Source organism: Ambystoma mexicanum, chromosome 9 (genome assembly GCF_040938575.1).
Source record: "Ambystoma mexicanum isolate Mex_15411 chromosome 9, UKY_AmexF1_1, whole genome shotgun sequence".
Classification (NCBI taxonomy): domain Eukaryota; kingdom Metazoa; phylum Chordata; class Amphibia; order Caudata; family Ambystomatidae; genus Ambystoma; species Ambystoma mexicanum.
Genome location: NC_090931.1, coordinates 781131613 through 781153661, shown reverse-complemented (window position 1 = coordinate 781153661; position 22049 = coordinate 781131613). Strand labels below are relative to the sequence as shown.

The following is a 22049-nucleotide window of genomic DNA, read 5'->3' as shown; positions in this document are numbered from 1 at the left end:
TCAATGGGAAATTGAGGGAGACAAGAGAATAGACTGTGATAACATTTAAAGGCAATAAAGAGGAAATTGAAAGGAAGATGAGTCGAGCGGAAAAAGAAGATGGGTGTTAAGTAAAAGTGAAGACTGATAGAAGGCCAAGTGAAATGGAATAAGGTGGGAAGTGGGGGAGGACGACTAAAAGAGATGAGTAGTAGTCCAGTCGAGAAAATATAGAAGAGAAGACGTTTAGTGGCGTGAAAAGATAACAAAATAATGTATGACAAATATTAAAGTGGTAGCAGAAGATATGAGCAGTAGCAGAGTTGTGAAGAGAAATGGGTCAAAAGTGACCCCAAGATTGTGCCCAGGATGAAAAGGAAAGGAAAAACTCAAGAAAAGAAAGTCCAGGTGAGGGACATCGGGGCAGGCGAAGAAGGAGGAAAGAAAATAATTTTGTTTTTTGAAAGGTTGAGAAGACATCAATGATTGAACAGCGGAGAGACAGGCTAAGACTGTAGAACGTAAAGAATCTGAGAAGAAAAGGAGAAAAAGATCTGTGAATAGTTAGCAAATAGTATAAAAGTGACAAACGATTAAAGAACTCCAGTGCAGATAGTGGAATATGGTAGATGGAGAGAAGTAAAAGGCCAAGAACTGAACCTTTGAGAACACTGTAAAGAAGAGGACAAGAAGCAAAAGTATGACTAGCCCAGGAAACCAAATGTGCGAATTGGAAAGAAAAGACTGAAACCATTGAAAAACTGAACCAGAGAAGCCAAGGGAGGCGAGAGCGCAGAGCAGTGTAGGGTGATCTACATTATCCAATGGACAGAGAGCTACAAGAGAATAAGAATAGATGAAAACTTGTTGTGTTGGGTAGAGAGGAGAAAGTTAAAAACATCAGGCAGAGCAATTTCAGTACAGTGTGCCAGGCGAAATCTAGATTGAACCGCTGGGTGTAGCACATGAAAATTATTAAGGTAGAAGGAGGCTCTGTAAAGTACTATTTCAAGGAGTTTAGCAAAAATGGGCAGAAGGGAGATGGGGAAAACTATAGAGGAAAAAAGGGTCCAGTGCAGATTTCTTTATAATAAAAGTTGTGTGTTTGGGGTAAGGAAGTAGAAGATCAGGAAAGATAGAGAAGTAAGATAAGGAGTTATTGATGCGTAGATCAAGAGAGTTGGGGGATAGGATCAAGAGGGGAAGCCGTAGGGTGACCAGAGAGAAGGAAGAAAGTGACATGAAAGTGGACTGATTGGAGGATGTAAGAGTGAAAAGGATTGGAGAAGTAGAAGAGTGTTAGAAAGAAGAACATAGGAGAGAAACTTTAGAAGTGAATTATTCAGTATTTGCATGGTCTCAAGGCGCTCCAACTGCTCTAAAGGGGGAGGTTTGGTCAGTTAATGTTAAAGGATATTTGTATCGCTCACTATCGCCTCCGGAATTGTCCCCTGTCACTCTGGCGGCTCTGAAAAGGGAAAGGGGTTGAGTTAGTGTCAGCGAGCAGGAAAAGTGCAAGAGATCAGTGATGTGCTGTTGGCCGCCTCAGCCCGGTTAACACTGTTCGCCTGGCTTGGGGGGCTTTCCGGTCGGTAGCCGTAGTGTGATGATGTGCAAGTCTGTGTGGTTTGTATTGTTTCGGTGTAGTGAAGTTTGTGCGGTTTGTTGTGCTATAGGGTTGTGGTGGTGTTTGGTTAGCGTTTGAGAGATTTATGCAGAGGGGTGAAATTGTTAGTCGGGTGGTTATTGGCATCGCTGTCTAGAAGTGATGTGTTCAATTTCCACGTTCTTTCTAGATGTGGTGCGTGAATATCTCTGCATTTCTATCTAGATCCGGCACTGGTCAACATTCACAATCCTTTTCATATATGACGCCCACCAACACTCCCAATCGTGTCCAAATGTGGCACTGGCCCACCTTCAAAATCCTGTCTATATGTGAAGCAAGCTAGTATTCAGAATTCTATCTAAATCTGGCCTTGATAGTATTCCCAATGCAGTCTAGACGTGGTACTGGGTAACAATCGCTATTCTATCTATGTGGCCGACATTCACAATCATATCTAGTTGTGACGCAGGCTATTGTTCAGAATCTTATCCTGAAGGGGCCCCTGAGGGACCCTCGGATGTGGAAACAAGGCACAATCGCCACACACGAACTGATATGTCAGACACAAGGTTGTATTCCCAAAATCTAGGGTTTATTGCAAAAACAAATAGTCCCAGTTGGCCAAATGGTCCCCTGCCCCACGACGTGTGTCTAACAGACCTCGGGGGACGCAAGAGAGCGAAAATCGTACATCAGTTACATATATACAAAATGAGCATCTTACAATCAGTAATGACCCATTCAATCATGCCCCTAATTCATTCCCTTTGAAGTGGAGGCGATGATTGACCATGGTGACGAATATGACACTTTAGATCACCATATTTAGTAACAGTTTGCAACCTCGAATTTACAGACACTTATTTATTTGTGAGAACACAGCGCTTCTGTTTTCATGGACAAGCTGCGCGTAGGGGGACCGGCACATTCCAGGCCTTACTATCTCCTGGTTTCGATTCACACTCTAGAGGTCAGCTTGCTCTCCGGGGGCTCACAACGCTCAGAACGGGGGCCATAAAGAACATAATTCAAACCTTTAATATTAGTTTCGTACATTGCTATTCTTTCAAGGAGACTCACTGGCATCCGTGTACTGATAAGAATGCCTTGCTCCCTGCTTCCAAGGTTATGTGAAGGAGGAAAACGGGCTTTTCTGTCTGGCTCCTCGTTCAATGTTTCAACATGTCTTTAATAACCTTGGACCATTGAAGCGAAATAATATTCTACAGCAAAGCAGTTTTACATGAGGCAAAAGTGGCGATGTTAAAGAGAAACATTGAAAAAACAAAATGGCGATTCTGGTTACCTTAAAATGGCCACACGCTAGTTGAACTAATAGCTACGTAATGAGCATATATTCTTTATACTTCAAATGAGGCGGTTGGTCTTCGGCCAACCAATTATCCTACATAAGCCTTCTGTTCGAGGGTTGTCTACTTTTCTAGACTGACAAACTCTTCTCTTGGCCGTATGCCAAACGCCTCATCCATACATTGCATCTTCCTCCGACTAAGTGTTTAGATCAGGCTCGGAATCTGATTCGCACTCTGACTCATATACGCTCTCAGATTCCTCTTTTTCATCATCGATATTAATTGCCATGAATTCTTTAATTGTTTTGGATTCATTATCATTGTGGGTATTTGGTCTAGTAATGGGTTTTCGTTCTACCATTTGAACACATTCCTCCCTAATTTCAGTGCGTACTATGCGGAGACAATGTATGCAACAACAACACGTCATGAATATTCCTAAAATTGCTATTAAGATTGCAAATAGCTTCCATCCCCAGGACTGTAACACTTCCCAGAACCAGGAGCTTATATTCAACTCCCAACCACTCTCAGGAGGGTGAAGGTCAGAGCTTAATGCATGCAATTTTCTTATCGCTTTGAAAATCGTGGGGGAGGAGTCACTTACAAATACGCAACACGCTGATCCCACGATTTTGCAAACACCGCCGCGATCAACTAAGATTATATCAAGGGCCATTCTGTTTTGCAGTGACATCAATCTAATTCCTTTTTCCTCAAGAGTCATATTATATAAAATGTCAGTGGTTCCATTTATTGTCTCTTCCAATATTCTAGACAGTAGTCTTATGTTATAGGAGTTTATCGCCTGGCCCCAAAATGGTATGAATGATTTTGCTATGTCCCCTACAATCAACCCGTCTTCAATATTCCGGCGAGGTCGTGACCTGGTCAATTATCCAAGTGTGGTACTTGCTAACATTCACAATTCTGTCTGGGTCCGGCGCAGGCTAATGTTCACAATTCTATTTAAATGTGAAAAAATGCCTTTTTCCACATTGTCAACTACCTTGAGGTACACGCTCCGTGATCCCCCCCCTCTCCACCCACCCCGCCCTCCAATCAGCTTTTCAAGTAAGTTTGCCACATGGCTCTGACCACCACACGCTTTGCATTCTCATCTACCTGACCTCTGTGCATGCAGCCTTTGACACAATGACCATTCCTCCTTTCTGCAATCCTCCTCTTAACTTTGCTTTAAGAACTAAGTGGCCCCCTACCTCTCTGACCTATCCTCCATGTCATGAAACTCCACACATCCCCCCCTCACACCTCTTCCAGTGTGTGTCTCTCGAAGATCAGTCATCTGCCTACTTCCCTTCAACCTTTGCACCTCATTCTTGGGAAAACGTATTGCATCCTTTTACTTTCAATACTTTACCTTTACTGGGGAGATTCCTTTTTCCCATCCCCTCCCTCATCAGCTGTCTTCCCATTATCAGAAACTGGATTGCTTGTAACTGCCTGATGCGGAGCTCAGCCAAGAGGAAAGTCCTCCTCCACCCTGCTTCTAATGCGAACATTGAGGGTCATTCTTGAAACTGCTCTTAGACTAAAGCTGTTCATCATGACCACTGCTACTAGGTTCAGTATACGGAAGGACCGCGCACACTTCACGCATCAGTTTGATAACAATCTGATCTCAACCCTGGTGCTCAGTAAACTTTTTGAACCTACTCCCTGGCCTTTCCCTCTACTCCTTCTCTGAACAGGTTCTTAACTTTGCCACCTGCACTCTGTACAACCTCCCCAGATCCACCCACTGCTATGGAGTGACCCCAGGCTGGCTGGCTCTCCATGCATAGTCCATCTCCAAGTTTCTCCTCTTTGTCTTCCAATTTATCGATTGTTTCCTTCTCCCTCCCAATACCTTGCTGACTGTATTTCTTTTATTTCCCTCTCAAACTGTGATCCTTCGCTTCACAACCTTTCCAACCTCCAACTGTGTGTTCTCCTGCTCCTCGCTACTTATCCCCAACCCACCCCATCCACCTTCAAACGTATCAGTGGATTTTTCAAAAATCAGACTCGCACTCGACTGGCTACCTGTTAAGGGATGCCTCCTACCTACGGTCTGCCTGTCCTAAAAATACTTCCACCATACCTCTCCCGATAATGCCACACTTTGTCATCAATATGCTTAGATTATGCTACTAGGCCATTTATGTATATCTGCTCCCTAGTCTCTGTCCACAGTCTGTTTCATGTAACGATCCCTCGATCACCTGCTATACTCTCATGCCATTACCATTGCATATTGCAAAGGCATCTCACCCAGGGATCGCCTCCGCCATCTTTAAACGTATCCTATGCAAGTAATTTGCATTTGAAAAGGAATCCTTTATTCTACAATAAATACTTTACACCCTACTGGTATTTTTAGGAGACACTCTGGAATTACGTATAAGAACCTTAACAAATGCAACATATGTTTCATGGCCTGGTCAAATGGGTTTCATTAATGTTGCATAAAACATTTCAACTTTCGGATGTGTTATAATGAAATGAACCTGGTGACTCTACAAAACTAGTAACCACCTATTAATGTGTTTCCCAATACAGGGACCGAGCAACCACAGAAGCCTGCCTCTCGCACCCTTGGCTCCAGCAAGGAGAACCACCATCCCCAATGTATACGAGTGGCGATAGGACGGTTCAGTCTGACGAGCAAATGCCCAAATCCGAAGAACCCAAGCCCATCCTCTGCTGTAATGACGTGTTCACCACCTTCGAAGACAAGGAGAACATTCCCGACGACAGCAGCATAGCCTGCAAGAGATTTCGGTTCGATTATTTATGTCAACACACGCCATGCTTTTGACAGATTTATAAAAAAGAAAAGTCCCTCTGTTCGGATACAAGAGTGGAGGTTGGATTTCTAGTCCATTCCAAAGGTTCACATTTATGACATTTTCTTTTATACAATCATGGGTTTAAGCTGGAAAATGCACTTTTGACCTGAGAGAATATATTTTTGTGGTATGAAACTATTTGCACTTTTAATTAAATGTCGAAGGAGAAAAGAAGGAAGCAATGTTCAAGCTTAATATTTTAATAGACCAAAAGAAAAATGAAGAAGTCTGTTTTTTAGGTACTTTTTACATGTTCGTAAATGTAGCCTTGTTAAAAATAAAATTGAAAAAATATGTTCCAAATGTACCCAGCATATATTGGAATATGCAGTGACCCGATCGCACAGCTATGAAAATAACCTTATTCATTTTATGATGATGTTGCACCAATACAAAAATTATTATAACATCTGCTGTGCGGTTTGCACACTCTGTAGCATGCCCACATCTTCAATTAAGCCACAACACAAATTAAACAGTCGGCATGAGTTGCGGTCTTCCGTACACACGTGGGGGCAGAGACGTTGTGCTGCTGCTACTTCATTCCTAGAGTATGAAAACTAAAGCCTCCTCCTGGGTGTATGCGGTTTGAATTGGTCTGCGCCCTGTTTGTTTGCATTTTGACCTCTATTCATGCATGGTAATGTGTTTCTAACTTCCCAAAGCGGTAACGAAGGGGCGAGTTATTCTCTGGAATCTGTCCTTGGGTTATCTATCCCACCCCTGTCGTTATGTTGTAACTGTACCAGCATATTTCACTGTCCGGATGCATTTTATTGGATTCAAGGCTGTCCTTTATCCAATCTAGCTTCATTATCCTATAAGAGCAGTGATATTTCATGGCTACAGTAGGGCTGGTGTTCCCATTCTGTGCCCCCAATTCTCTACTGCAACAAATCTGTTGCTGAAAAGCATAATATTGGCACCTTTGCTCTGGACTTTTGACTAATTGTCAAGGCCAGTGAGTGATAAGAATGGTTCATATGCGTTTCCTCCTATTCGGAGAGGACCCATGCTTCTCTTTAGACTCTTGTTAGTTCAGTTTTTTCCACTGAATAGAAGTATCGGTTTTCTTCTCTTAGAGAACATCTAGATAACTGCCATATGGCTAGGAGTTTTCACGGATTAGAGTGTGGCTGGTGAAGGGCCCCCATTCTTCTGTCCACCTCTTTCTGATCCTCAACCATAGCTTCTCAATCACTCATGCCATAAAATCCCAAATTTCCAGCTTCCAGAGTCTGCCGCTCTGTGTGGCCTTAAGGAAGATGGCACATCCGAGAACTCCACCTTATGCCCATTTCTCCAGAATCGATCAAATTCACCCTTGCACCCGTAAACCCCTCCCTGCAATAGTGCATTACTCCGCAGGTCGCCATGGGGTCATTGCTCTGGCCCTGGTCACTGTGAGACTGAAGCAAGCTGTTCTCGTAGACATAGGGAGTTCTTCTCAACCATTCATGTACCGCTGTACGTCCAGTAAATGAGCCGGTCATCCTTTCTCTAGTGATGGGTATATTGTTAGCCCAAACTCCAAATTCCACTTAACGCCATTTGCTCTAGGAAGGGGAAGTGAAGGAACGGCAGCATCAGTCCTATCCCTCTGTTCCTTTTTCAGTCATCCATAACTAGACTCGAAAAATCTTCAAGCAGATGGTCGTTCCAAGGCTCAACAAAGTCCAAATAGAAGCCCCAGAATGTTTACTTGCCTTACAGGGAACATTGGTGAAGCATGTTAACTTGCGTCGATTTAGAATGTTCCTTTCCCATATCCAGTAGATCGTAGTTGTCCACTGTTCCTGTACACTATGTAGTAGTGATCTTAAAATCATGACCAAGCACAAAGTTTCCAGTTGTCCCTCATCACAAAGTGGCCACCTCTAAGATGGCTGGTGGCTTTTCCAAAGCCATTTGTAGCAGTTGAGATTGTTATCCTGGCCAGACTCCCAAGTCTCCATGGGAGCTCTAACATCATTCCTTCTCAAGCCAGTCTAGCAGGGCCACTAGACGTATCTGTACTTGAGGCTCATCACTGCCAGTACATGCTGCTCCCCTTGAGCCTGTACTGTGCAACTTGTGTATTCGCCATGGTCCTAGAAAAGTATTAGCCTAACACTTGCAAGCAAGTGCATGTCGATAAATACTTTAAAACTGAGCTGGCCAAGCCCGCCTATTCCCCTCATCCCAATCACTGTTCACACCTGTGTTGGACGTTTTGGAATAATCACTCTGGAGTCAGCACCTTCACACTGCAACACTTTAATCCTCTGTTTGCCTACAACATAGAGTTGGAGGATCTCTGACCTATGTCCTTCTATGAAGGTAAAGTTTTTCCCCCAAACCCGTCCCATATTAACAATCCTCTTCTTTAACGTTGCCTATGGGCCCCCATTTCTCATTTACTGATTCTTGCAGTGGACACGCTCCTTCGTTTTCCCCGTTTGTGTTCTCTTCATGTGGTGGTGTGATCTTGTGGTGTCCTAGTTCCTCTTCAGTTTGCTCAGATCTTGATGTCTGATCCTCCACTCCTGTTTCCATGTGATCTTCTTCCTCTTTTGAAAGGCCTAGCATTTCGCGGGATTCCATGTCTTTTATATTTGCCCTTTCTTTTGTGTCGCTAAGTTTTTTTGTTTTATTTTATCTCTTCTTGCATTGCCTTTGTTTGACAATGGCCATATTTCCTATATTAACATTTGCTTCAGTCGCATGTCTCTTGCCACCTGCGTATTGTGTGGCCTTTTCTTTATATGCTCTCCCTGTTACTGTCTGCAGCATCTCCTGCTTTTCCTTCAGCATTATGTGGGTTCTTGTTTTCTTTTCATATAACTCCCCATCATCAGTTTTGCTAGGTAGTTCATTACTTTGCTGAAGGGTGTTTCAGTATTGTCAAAGTACCCTGCAGAGGGCTTGGCGACATCTCTTTGAGAATAGTTTGATGTGGTGTCCTTTTTTTTAATGGTTGCCTGCATCTTTAAGACATTCCACTGGCTTGAGGGCATAGCTATATTACTTTTTCCGTGTCCTTATCCAAGGTACTGTGCTAACGTCCAGAGGTCATGGTTTTGTAAAGGCGGGTCATTGTCGGCCTTCCTGAGCTCAGGGACTCATTAATGTATTACAACATTTAAGTACTTTTTGCCTCTTTTCTTGCTGGTCCTCTGTGTGTTAAAGGGGTGCCCCGACATAATTGGCTGGGTTTTTCTCCTTTCCAGATGTGTGCTTAATCTCAGTAATTTCTGTAGGTAAAGGCCCCTCCCTCTACGCGGGTGAGATGCTTTTGGTTTTCAGATTCCTAAAGATGGCTGTTACTGTAGGTTTCTCTGTAATTGGTGTTGGTCTTTTCCCTTTGAGGAAGTGATAGCAGTATTGGCACACCCAGATGACATTTAGGCCCTGCTGGTTGCAAATATTCAGCTTCGACACTTGATCGGACCCTGCTTACATACAAGACAGTTTGTGGTGAATCGTCTCTTCCTCCATAGCTGCAAGCCTGGTCAGATTCTAGCTCGGCACGAATACGTGCACGTGCTAGTTCTTTGATCTTGGTGAAGGCTGTTTGATAGTCATGTGCTCTCCTGAAAGCATATCCTTTCTTTGTCAGTTCTCTAAATGGCATGATGGTTATTGCCTAGTTATGCCATGTACCTGGCGCAGTAGCCTGCCATTCTTTGGACACTTGAGCGGCATGGAGGTGTCTCGCAGCACTGGATGGTACTAGTCTGGCTCTCTTTGTGAGCTTACTTTCACTTCCTATAACATCAATTGTGGCTGTAGTCAGTCAAGAACGTTATGGCTCATCTATTGATTTTTTTGAGTCGGTCTACCGGTTGTCGCCCAAAATGATGGTCACAGGCTAGGCGGTCGACACCCTCTCCTGATAGACAAAGTGGTTCATGTGGCTGCACAATTTAGATGAATGCCATATCGCGGAGTTTGTGTCCTCAGGTTGGAAAATGTCAGTCCACATCTGTAGCAGAACTGATTGACGTTTGTAAATATTTTTTATTAAAAAAAAGGTTGTGTTCCTTTTTTCTGGGATCGCCAAATGGTTTGTGTCGCAAAGCAGCAAAATAATCCTTGTGTTTTCTATGTTCTCCATGTGAGCTTCTTGTGATGGCTCTCTCTCCTTTACTCGCCGTGCTTCATTTTGTGGTTTTTTTTTTTTTTGTGTGTTTTGTTAAGAAGCAGTTTTCTGTACACGGCAGACATGCAGCTTTTGACATGTAGTTGTTTGGTCTCTGTGTTACGAAATGTTCTAAAATCACAGTGCTGTACAAGTCTTTATAAGCGTATAAGTAATGTGTCCATGGATTCTATCTTTTATAGTCTGTTTTTTCCACCGTAACACCGAGGCTGGGTGATATGCTCCTCTATGGTTGCTTGTAGATCCCTCTCTGCCAAATTGCCTTGTCCAATTTGTTCGCACCCTGCTTCGTTGCATCTCTGCTTCTCTCTCTGTGGCCTTCCCCTCTCCCCACCCCCCGACCCCTCTTTATGGCTTGTAAAGAGCAGATGTCCGTGATTGATATTACTGAGTGTTGGTGTGCTTGGGTGGAGGGGGGGGGTTTGCAGGGTCAGCATCATGTTGATGGGTGATTTCACATCCTTCCATACTAAATATAATAGGATGACTCGCTGAATACTGGGATCATTTTCACTCCTGGCTTTTAAACACTCTTCTAGCCACTCTGGCCACCATGGTACCCTCTTTTGGGATGACGCCATGTCCAACTGTGTCTGTTTGGCGAGGAATGTTGCTCTCTGGCATGAAAGTGAACACCAGCCTGAACTTCTGCCCCACCTTTGGGTGATTCTTTCCCCCCCTCACAGTGCCAGAATCGTCTTATATTTATTGGTCATTTGTATGGCGCCTATACACTGGTGTTTCCAGGTGCCAATTGGTAATTGGCAACACTCAAATGGGTGGTCAGCCGTAGTGCCTGAAGAGGAAGTGTCAAATGCACGCCTTATAAAAAAGGACCAATCAAAGAAAGTATTAAAGGTTTTGAAGCTACAGCTATAGTAGTGACGGAAACAATGACTTGGAGAACTCCTTTTTAAAGTATTCCATAAGAACCCTCTAGATTATTAAGTGATTTAAGTGTCCTAGCTAACCACAATAAAAACCTGCTCTCAAGTAGCTCTTGTGACAATGAAAATCTATCCACACATCCATTGTGGAAGAACGCAAAACATGTCTGTTTCACAAACAGCTTTACATCAGCACAGCACCTTGCTGCAGCCCTTTGAAGTACATGACCTGTTTGAGCTGGGTCTTTTTTAGTTTGGGATATTAGGTAGCGCTTCTTTAAGCCGAAACTATTGTCATTAAAGTAAGAGCTTTAACAGAAGAGCTTCAAATATGGGCTTTGAATGAGGATCTATAATGCTTTTCAGTGGACATGACATTTGAGGGCGGATACACAGTTGTTTTATTGAATCCATGCCCCTAGCCAAGCTAATCCTACCCTTCTTGGAACTATTAGAGCTCTTCCATGGAGTCAGCCATTTTGAATGACGGTCTGTAAGGAAGCTCTCTGGAAACGAGCCAAAACCTGCGGCCATCTTTGAATGGGAACAAGACCATGTATCTTCCAAATAAATTGATACATTGTTTAAAATAGCTGTTGTTTAAAATAGCTAAAGTATTTTACAGTTTGGGAGCTTGTTTTGATTTGCAATGAAATGAGGGCTAGTTTATTGTGACATCAAGTATAGTGCTCTTGAACCCATCTTCCAATGATAATGCACTACAGTTAAACTGTTTTATTTTGGCCAGCCTCCTCGTTTGTATAGCACTTGAGCCACTTAGACTTAAACTGACGGATGAACCACTCTCCTGTGACACTGATGCAGGGACACGGGCGAGAAAGTTATCCTTGTGGGAGTGGCATCCTGCACGACGTCCCTTCACCCGCCCAAACCTTCCCTTCATTCAGTGGCCCCTGTCCTAGTGGAAGTACCTGTGCGCGTGGGCTCCAGCATGCTCAATCTGCTGGAGCAATGTTCCCCTTTTCCTGGCTGCATGATTTCAACACGATATGCTGGCAATCCCTGCAATGTTGCCATCCCTCTACTCCTTCCCAGGAGCTGTTCACGGTTCCTCAATGCACAGCATCCCCTGGGCAGCTGGCACGCCAGACTGGTTTGCACAGTCCAGTCTCTTCCGTCTTCTGCTGCGGTGCTCCGGCGCTCTAGCCTTGCCTGCTGCATCAGGCCACATCATGCAGTCTCCTCTCCTCCAGCTTTGCTGCTCTTCTCTGACCAGGAACGGCATTATCAGGCCTTTCTAAACAAATACTTCAGTGTCTAGTAACCTATCTTGCATTTGGAAATATATAGAAATTCACTGATCAGTTCCAATGTATTTGATAGATAGCAAATACTTGAGTCGAAAAAATGTTGCTGGTTGATTTGATGTGGATGTAGCTGGTGACTGGTACAAGGACCTCTAGTAAGACTCTGGTACTACACCCCTGTATGTTCGCGCCGGAGTCTGGCTCCAAGCTCCAATAACCTCTGGTAACTGTTGTTGGTATTTCACCCTTCTATTTAAAACGGTGGAGTCTCCTTCCAGATACCACTGTTGGTATGTAAGAGCACCAACTCTGGGGTGAACCAACCATGTGCCATCGAGGGCTGGGACAGCAGCGAGAGACGTCAGCCCTGTCACCGAAGATGGGTTTGGTGACAGAGCTGCAGTACTTCACAGCGTGACTCGGCACTCTCTGTTCTGCATAGAAAAGCTCATACGAACAGCTGATTTCATCTGGTTCATAGCGCAGTGAACCGATTTCTCATATACAGGTCACTCCTACCACAGAGTGCAAACTGTCCTAAAATGGCAAACAGCCCCTATGTCAGGATGTTCCCAAGGCAACTTAGCCACAAAATCTTAACAAAAATAGCAAACGTTTTTATTCCACTGTGTATGTGAACTCCGTTTACTGCTATAGCGTGAGCAGTATTGGTTTATAGGGTTACAGCACATCTTGGGCAGAGGGCAACACTTGGTGTCATAATTAAGAATTAAAGTACACCCCTCGCCCCCTGCATTTGCCCGTTGTGCGTTAGCTCATTCTTGATCCCCAGTTGTCGGTGCATTGGGGCTTATAAATGGTGTAGTTGACTGTAATAGCTGAAGGTTTTCCGTGTTTATCTGAACTCATTGCCCATCCCTGCCCTTCTCGATTTTCCACAATGCCGGCTAAATTTTATTTAAAGCTGGTTCCCAACAGACAAACGTGTTTATAAAATGCTGTAAGCTTGATGTTTTGCATAAACCTGCTCGAATTGTGGCTTCCTAGCTAAGTAAACGTCATGTGACAGTCAGTAAACATGGCTGTGTTTTTATAACAGTATTCATAGGGGAACAAATAATGTAAGCACAACTAATGCCAGTATCGAATACAATGGGACCACATCATTTATCATTTTTGACAGCGAACATCATATCCCCTTGCATATCCTACGCTGTATATTAACCATCTTGCACACCTGACATTTTTACAAATAAGGCTCTACATCATGCACTTCTGAACTCCCAAGTGAATTGATAAACCTCTTGGATTGAAAGAGAAGGTCATAAATGCCAATAATATGCCGAATCGCTGTTTCTAAATAAGTGCACACCAGGATAGTTCACTCAACACAAAATCCTTTTTATGGTCATTACACAAACAATGCCGACACGGGTTTCGACCTCCAAGAGGTCTTTGTCATGGCTTAATGTATAATCCAAGGATGGCAATCCATCTAGGCGTTCATTGAACTGACGGGAATGTGTACAAGCGTTGCAATCTGTTGGTGTCTGTGTGTGTCTCCAGTGGAGCTAGATAAACAAATTCAAATTCTTTAGTGGTTCCTAGACGTTAATTCCTATTTCTTAGTGATTCCAAGACTTGAATTCCTAGGATAGTGCCTCTGTGAATCTGAATGGCATAAGCAGACCAAAGTCTGGCACCAATCCGCCCTGCAGGACTGTTTGTGACTTATTTGTACAATGGAGGGCAGTTGGTCCCCCCCTCCCTCCCCCCCCCCACCACCCTCCCCTCCTCCTCCTGTGTTTGGGTCCCATGTGCCAGTGCCGCGTAGCAAAAGGAAATGAATTAGCCAATTAATTAGTTCACATTTTAGACATGGGAATGTAGCTCGACACGATAACAGCCCACATAGTTTGATTGTTTCACCTGACATTTTACACTGCTGCTCTACCTGGCCACTCCAATCCCTGTTCAGATAAATTACCAGATCAGTAGACAGTTGGCCGAGTTTGCATACCAGCAAATGCCTCCGCTGTGGACAGACACTGCAGCCAAGGATCCACGTTTTTCCTGTTCTTTAATATTGTATTTAGCCAAATCACTGCACCCAATGTAGGTATTTCTCAAAGTGGGTCATCTACCAATTACATTCTTACAAATGTACCTTTATCGTTTCACCCCAGGCCCCCATGAAAGCCCAAACTCTTGGCATTGCCAATGCTTGTTTTTTGTGCTGCTGTGTAGTCCAGGGAGAGGAATTCAGCCCCTAGCACCTCGTGCACTTCAGCCTATGTGTTGAGAACGTTTATTTGAGCTATGAAGCAGACAGTGACCTCCTGGAGAGGGTGAGGTCCCCTTTTCTCTCACATTGTTTTATTTATTGGCTTGCGCACTATACAGCAAAATTGTTTCAATGCGCATCAAGATGGTGGTAGGGATGAGGAAGAAGGTAAAAACAGAAAAACGTTCTTAAAAGGTCTTGAAACATTCTGAACGCGCAAGTGCTAAAGCATGAGTGCGGGGGAGATAGGGAAATGCAGTGAGGGAGTCTAGGGGGAAAAAAACAAACAGAAAACCGACCAAACGCTCTGACTAGGTCATGAGACGATTTAGAACGTGCAAGTGCTGAGACATGAAAAAGGGGTTGAGGGCGAGGAAGGGGAGTGCAAGAGGGGGAGCAGGTGAGCGATAAAATGCAACACAGATAAAAGGCCAAGAACGTGTAGGTGAGCTGCATAAAGGAAGACTAGAAATTCATTCATGACATGGAGGTAGAAGTGACTATGGACTGGAAAAGCCTCGCCTCACGCAATGAGGGGCTACATCAGGCATGCAGGCAGGCAAAACATTGCAACAATTTCAAAGTCAAATAGTGGTTGCAGGATAGTCACGTGCAAGACTGCAAGGTTTCAAGCCCATCTATGGGTGCAGGTAGATCAAAGTTCCAAAATCAAACAGTGATGCAAGGATAGACAAGTGCAAGACACAGCAAGGATCAAAAGTCAATGTAGGGGTGCAGGTAGGTGATGCAGAACAGGACAATGGCTGAATGGGTGAAAAGGGGGGGTCAAGCTAGGAAGAGCAAAAAACAGCACATGGACGGGAGCCAAAACAGGAGGGTGGAGGTGGGTAAATAGCAGGAAAAAACCCAGCTGCTTAAGTGATGCAAGTGGGTGCAGGTAAGCAAACAGGGGACACAGAAGGACAGAGCAGTGGTGGCAGCTCAGGGACAGCGTGGGTAGAAAGGGAAGGTCAAAAATGGACCAGTGATAGACATGAGAGTAGGTATGTCCCATATTTTCAAACACAGCCACCATTCGTTTCTCAATTAAGTGTGGTGGTTATTTACCCTGAACAGCCTCATGTCTTACTATTTTCACTCACTGCAGGCATTTTAAACGGATCGTCGTTGTTTTACAGGTCTGCACTTTGAACGTGCAGTTTTTGCCTCCGGCATTTTCGTTGAATGTTATTCATTTTTTTTTTTTAATGTGGGGGGGTTCCCCCAACCCCATACCACCTTACCCTGTGACCCACTACCCCCAAACTCCTACCACAAATGCACAGCATATTTGATTTTTAAAAGAAGAAATCGACGAACATGCCTGATGCCAAAACCTCATTGTTGAAAAGTGCACACGTGTAAAACACTGGCAGTCACGGCCAACGACTTGAGCTTTGGCAATGCCAACAATTTGGGGTTTTGTCTAGGCATGGGAAGGGCACATGCTAATGCTTGTTTTTAACAGGGCTTCATCGATGGACAAGCATAGTGCTTATTAATAGTGGCTGATGGCAGCCCGTGTTAAGACATTTTTATTACAACAGTAGCAGGTTTACAACTCCAAGCAAGACATTGGGCCTCATTCCGAGGCTGGCAGTAACCCGCCAGTGCGACCCGGAAACACCGAATCCACTTCCTGACTTCTCGGTGCCACCGGGACATTACAAGTCCCGCCGGCGCAGTAAGTCAGGTGGTGGATTTGGTAACTCCCAATTCCCGTGGAATCCCATAGGACTCCATGGGAGTGGGGAGACGGAAGCACCTGCACCGTTGATAATGGGGCTGGCCCTTCCAGAACGATTCTGCCTACCGGAGCCGAAGCGCCCAGCAGGGTCAGACCGCGGGTGCTACGGCCCCTGCAGGCAAACTTGTAGAGTGGCAGTCTAGAAACAGGGTGCCAGTAAGCTTACTGGCACTCTTGTTTGCACACTGCCGCACTTGGAATGAGGCCCATTAACTCTGAGAAGACTGCTTTAACAAAAACCCTGGCAGGCACTTTAAGTGCAAAGTTTGATGGTAAGGCTTGGTTAAAACTACCTCAAAGAGTTTCCATGAGAAAGTGTTTTGGGTGGGGAGGGCCAGGTAGTGGGTGGGAGTAGACGTAGGGTTTAGCATGGCAATGGGCAGTCACTGGGGCGGGGGCGCGGGGAATAACCCCAGCTGTACTCTAATGAAATAGTTTAGGCTCATAAATTTGAAAACTACACCTAATTGCCCAAACTAAAAATGTCGGCCCGAGATGAGGCAACGTTTTGCTATTCAAAGTGCAAACATGGAAATGCTTACTCGAAAAGAAATGAATGGGGGACATAAGGGAAAGGCCCCACATAAGTGTTGCATGTGTGATTCCCTAGGTCTATCACACAGGTGTCGGCGTATCTTGTCCACCTTGGAATTCTGCCATAAGTAAGTGTAACACCCAATTCACAGTATCGTAATTGTAGCATGAAGGTGCCTAGCTACGTTTTGTTTGTTATAGCCGGTCCGATAGCACAGCGAGTAGAGCGCTCACTTTGACATCTGTGCAGAGCCTGCTGATGTAGGTTTGAATCCCAGCAGAGCCCAACTCCGCCTTTCATCCTTCCGAGGTCGATAAAAGAGCACCACACACTGTGGGTAATAATGAGCAGCGCTCCGATACCTGAGGGTGCGTAGTGCTATATGAATGCTAAATTATTATTATAGGACCCCATCTTTCTCATTCAAATTCCAAAATGTGTTTGGGGCCATTGTTAAAAATTCGAGCACTCCTTTGTAAAATAGCCATAGTCGTATAAACTACTCGTACCTTGCTTACGGGTTGATCAGTGTTGTACAAAAAGCGAACTCTATACATATATACACTGTGGAATTCCAGAAACCGTGGCATGCCGAACGTAGCTCGGTCTGATGGGGATACAATTCTGTAAAGATCCGCCAGAGCGCCAAGAGTGCGCGGTACAAGACCCCTTAACATTAAAGGGCCAGTGCAGGGGGTGGCGGACAGAAGACTGGCAGTGTGTACATATAGCTCCTGTGCATTCCCACATACGGCAAGCAGGCTGTAGTAGCAATGGCACTTTTCACTCGTTACAGATGGAAATGGACACGGCGAGATGATTGGAGAGGTAGTGAATGATACTGCAGCTGCCTGCACGCGTTGTTAAAGGACCTAGGCGCCTCATGTTGATCATGGCAATATTTTGCGGTCATATATTGTAAGGCAATGCAATGATCTTCAGATTAAGGGGAGCGGGGTAATCTTGGAACAAACATCCCTACTGTAAACCAGAGCTATCCTTTAACCCTGTTTGAAAGACCACCGGCTTTAGACCACCCTATTTGAATTGTGTATCCAGCCACATCATCCTTTAAATGCATTGGTGAATTGTTAGCGATCCTTTTGAGCTCCTACGTCAATTATGGCCCGACCTAGCGCTGCACCATCGCCATACTCTAGATTAGATCCAGTAGGCCCTACCCAGATTAATTTAAAGTCGCTTCACTGGCGAGAGTATTACGTTGTTTTAATGTATGTAGATTTGTAAAAAAAAAAAGAATGATTAAGCTGAAAAAATAAAAGCTATCCGAAAATGTGCTGATGTGGTAAATCGTACTATGTTGGCTGTTGTCGCAGCTTCAAAAAAAAAATCCTATGTATTTCAAATTGCAAATCGCATTCCGCCCTGCAGTTCTAGATATGATTTTTTATTTTATTTTAATGGTGCACATTGTTTGTATAATGTGTAACTTCGCCACAGCCTCAGTTTAGATGTCCCACATTAAAATACTACCTGCTGTAATTATTTCACGTACATTGTAGGCCATGGGTATTGGTACAAGTCTTGCTAATATCTTGCCATTGCAATTTTGGTTACAGTTTTACAGTTAAAGCACATTCCAAATTCCGAATCGTTTTTGGCAACTCTTGTATAAAATAACACAGTTCTTTGGGAAATCAAATGAATGTTCTTTTTATTGTTGAGTTTGTTTTCAGTTGGTGACTTATCCTGTGGTTGTCATTATGCCGCAACACATATTTCCAGTTACTTCTGATTTTAAATTTGTTTCTGTATTTTTTGATTAGATATTTTTATATGCTGTTCAAATGTTTTGTATTTAAAATGATGATTAAATGTTTATGGATTGTTCTCAGTGTGGAAGTGTCTTTGTTGCGTGAAAGATTAAGCTCGTTTGCTTTTAGAGTACAATTGTATTCTTGATTGTTAAAAATACAAGATTTAAGTCTGTGTTTTTTTTTTTTGCGCCAGTGATTTTCAAGTTGCTTTATTTTTTTATTTATTGGGTATTTATAATGCACCGAAACACAATGTTTTTCGAGGTGCAGGATGGCAATTGGAGTCCTCCGTAAGATCAGGTGCCAAATCTGTTGGCGCCTTTAATGAACCATGCCATGTAATAAGACACTTGACCTAGCCCATAAGAGTGGGACAGAGATTTCAGAACAATCAATTTTCTGTGACCCGGCAGGCACTATTACCTGATGGTAGCTGACTAGTGCTAGAGGAACTGGTGTTGAGGCACAAGTTGGCGACTGCATCCAGACTCTTGAATACATTGCTACGAACAGAGCAATGAGTGCTGTGTAGCCTGGCATGCCGCCCTGAACCAGCATAAAATTAATCCTTCTGGGCCAATAGGCAAAGGACCCAAGAATATCCCAAACTCCATATAAAATTTAAACAAAACCGAATATGCCCCGCTGATTAATGAAATGCATCAAAGAGATCCAAGTAATCACATTTAGGTTTTTTATTTTTTTGTTTAGCAATTTTTATTCAGCAAATCATCAAATTTTAAGAATGATTTAAATTCCTTTCTTTTGTTTTTCTAATTACTTCCTCTCTGTTCATGTTATGCAGTTTTGGTGCAAGATGTTTTTCCAACCTTAATAATAACTGATTATTTAAATGAAAATAAAGAGCGGCTGCATTTAGACTGCCATCGTTTTAAAACTCTGGATTGGATCAGCCTGTACCTCAAACTTTGCAGACTATTCCATGGCGCCCTTATCACCTTACATGTTTTTGCCTAGACGTCTCCAGCAGACGTGAATGGCTTTTCCACTCTTCCTCTTTGCTATTATTCAAAGTGGATCTTGGAGATCATCCTCTCACAATTAGGTTTGCCACCATTACATGAAATACAAATCCAACATTTAGCCTGCCTACCCATATAAAAAAGGCCTCCTTACAGCACATTTTGTCTTAGAGTTTTTAAAGATGTTTTGCTCTATTGCATCTCTCTCTGGAACCCCTGTGCCCATCCAATTAGTCTGCTCTCTCTTCTCCTAACTTTATCCTTCTCTCTGTCGGTTCTCTTTATTCATGCACTCTCCTCTTTTTTTTGTTTACCAATTTTCCACATTTTCACTTTACCATCTGTATGTGTGTATCACTTTTGTTATACCAATCCCTTTGCGCACCTGTGGAAGTACTAGAAAGTACTGTTGACTGTACCGACACGTCGGTTGCTGTCTAAACTGGTGCCTTGGAGTTCGAACTGTGTGCAATACAGAAGTGCTACTTGCACATTTTTACAACGGACGACGGGAGGACGTCTTTACTGTGAACACCGACAGTTGCCTGGTTCACAGAAATAAACAAAGGTGACTGTTCTACGCACGTTTGTGTTCAACGTGTGTGTTGTGTACGTTGGGTTCAACGGTTGCGTTGTGCTCGAACATATTTTGCATATTTGGAAGCTGTGATGCAATTACTGAATTTTTGAATCCTTGTTTGTTTTTGTTGATTTAAAGATCTTGGCTTTGGGAGCCCGCTCCTTGGTGTTGACGCCTCTCCTTTGTTTCTACATATACCCAGCAGCTGCGCACCCGCGGAAGTACTAGAAAGTACTGTTGACTGTTCACGGTGCGTGGCGAGTGGCGGGCTGCTGGTCCCTGAGCCGATTCGATTGTTGGTTGAGTCCGCGGTGAATTAACAGCTCAGTTTTCTACTATACGGGTAATTAAAATGGTGAACGGATTACGGAGTGGACGTAAGATCCACGATTCTAATGCTGAAATGAGAAAGGTTACTCCAAATAACCATACTATTATGGAAAATACTAGCTTACTTGCAAATAATGAAATTAATTTCTCTAATGATGTAGGCATTTCCATATGTGTTGAATTACAAGGGGAATCTAGTAGGCTAATATTACAACAGGAAGGAGTCTCCGTAAATGAGTCTACCCCTCCAAATTTTCCCATTCAAATCCCAGTGATTCCTGACCCTTTAATTGAACCTGGGATTTATAAGCTTAAAGAGATGAACCAGGATGAAGGTGCTGGGAGTGGGCTCGGGGAAGTGCCGGTTAATGGAGAACTATTAATGCAGATGGGTATTACTACAACTAAACCAAGATTCTCGGATGTATCTATAATTGCACCTGCGATAGAGGCACTATTGGATGAAAGGATGCGGTTCTCAAGAGGGCCGTCAACGCCTGTGAAAACAAGCAGATATTGCATGGAAGATGTGCATGTACATACTGCTCCCAGTAATTTCATATCGAGTAAAGCTCAGGTACATGCATACTTTAAGGATCACCCTAACTTGGATGAGGCCACCAGTAGGTATAAAAAGGTTGAAACTAGTTCCCCTTCAAATTCAAAATAGCATCGATATGGGGTCTGAACCCGAGAATACAAATGTTCTTCCTGAACATCGAGCAAGTCTCTATGAATTCCAGGAAGAAGCTGAATGTAATTCATTGGGGACTTCTGCTCTTGAAGTCGATTTACCGGTTCTGACTAGAATTCTAAACCTTTTAGATAAAGGTCATGAACAAACACATGCACAAATTACCTATTCTCAGAGTCTGTTAACAGAGGTTATATCTAAGGTTAATAGGATTGAAGGTCTCCTATTTACTTGCGATGCGGTGGCTGCTTTAATAGCAGGAAAAAAAAAATCTGCATACTCAAATGATCAACAAAGTTACGCAAACCAGAGTTGACTCTATAGTGGAGCCAAAATCCATGACAACTTTTGCTTCCGTCACTGCTACTAATGATAAAAAAGAGATCAGTTAATGATGAAGGTATCGGCAAATGCTGTAGCAGCTGAACAGATCTTGCTAGAGACTACAAAGAATACCCCTAATGTGCAGTTGGCTGGAGAAACCCAGCCCATTGCACATGAAAGGGTTGAGATAGCCCCACCCCCAATTGGTGGATGTATGGATGAGAATCCAGATAGTCCATCTATATTAACCAACTTAATTGATCTTGAAGATGAGTCGCAGAAAACTCATGGTTCAATAGGATTACAAGAGAAAGTGAAAGTAGAGGATCAGGTCTACAAACCGGTATTATCGAGAAAACAAAAGACTTCTGGTAAGAGCGGCTAAACGTAAGGTGAAGCAAGCAAAAAACTTAAAAATGATGAATAAAAAAAATGCAAAAATAAATGACAATCAGTTGTTTAAAGTTGAGACAAAAAATATGTCAATTGAAGAAGAGAAGATTGATCTCCAGCAACCTAATCAAGGGTCTAGATCATTATTAAACATTGAGGCCACCCATGACTCTGGAGGTAAGATGAAAGTGTTGGAGAAACAATCAGTTGCGAAAGAAAAATGAGAACCATTGTATGACGAAACTGTGTTTGGTGGCAAACCAAAACAATCTGTCTTGCTAAACTTCTTTCCAGCCTTATATATAAAAAAGGCATTGAATAAAATCAAAGTAGCCGGTCCTGTCAAGTTGTTGAATGACTCCTTAGTCATTCAACCAAAAAAAAAGTAAAC

General features: G+C 43.4%; 1 protein-coding gene across 6 annotated transcripts in view; it reads left to right on the top strand.

Moving 5' to 3' along the window:
- STK17B (serine/threonine kinase 17b) overlaps window positions 1-13769 on the top strand; it is a 221490-nt gene extending 207721 nt beyond the window's left edge. For all 6 annotated transcript variants that reach the window (XM_069615705.1, XM_069615708.1, XM_069615707.1 and 3 more), the window contains one exon: window positions 5464-13769. In XM_069615705.1, the coding sequence (XP_069471806.1) occupies window positions 5464-5722 (259 nt within the window). In that variant the 3' untranslated portion in view covers window positions 5723-13769. The remainder of the gene's footprint in view (window positions 1-5463) is intronic.
- Window positions 13770-22049: the final 8280 nt, after the last annotated feature.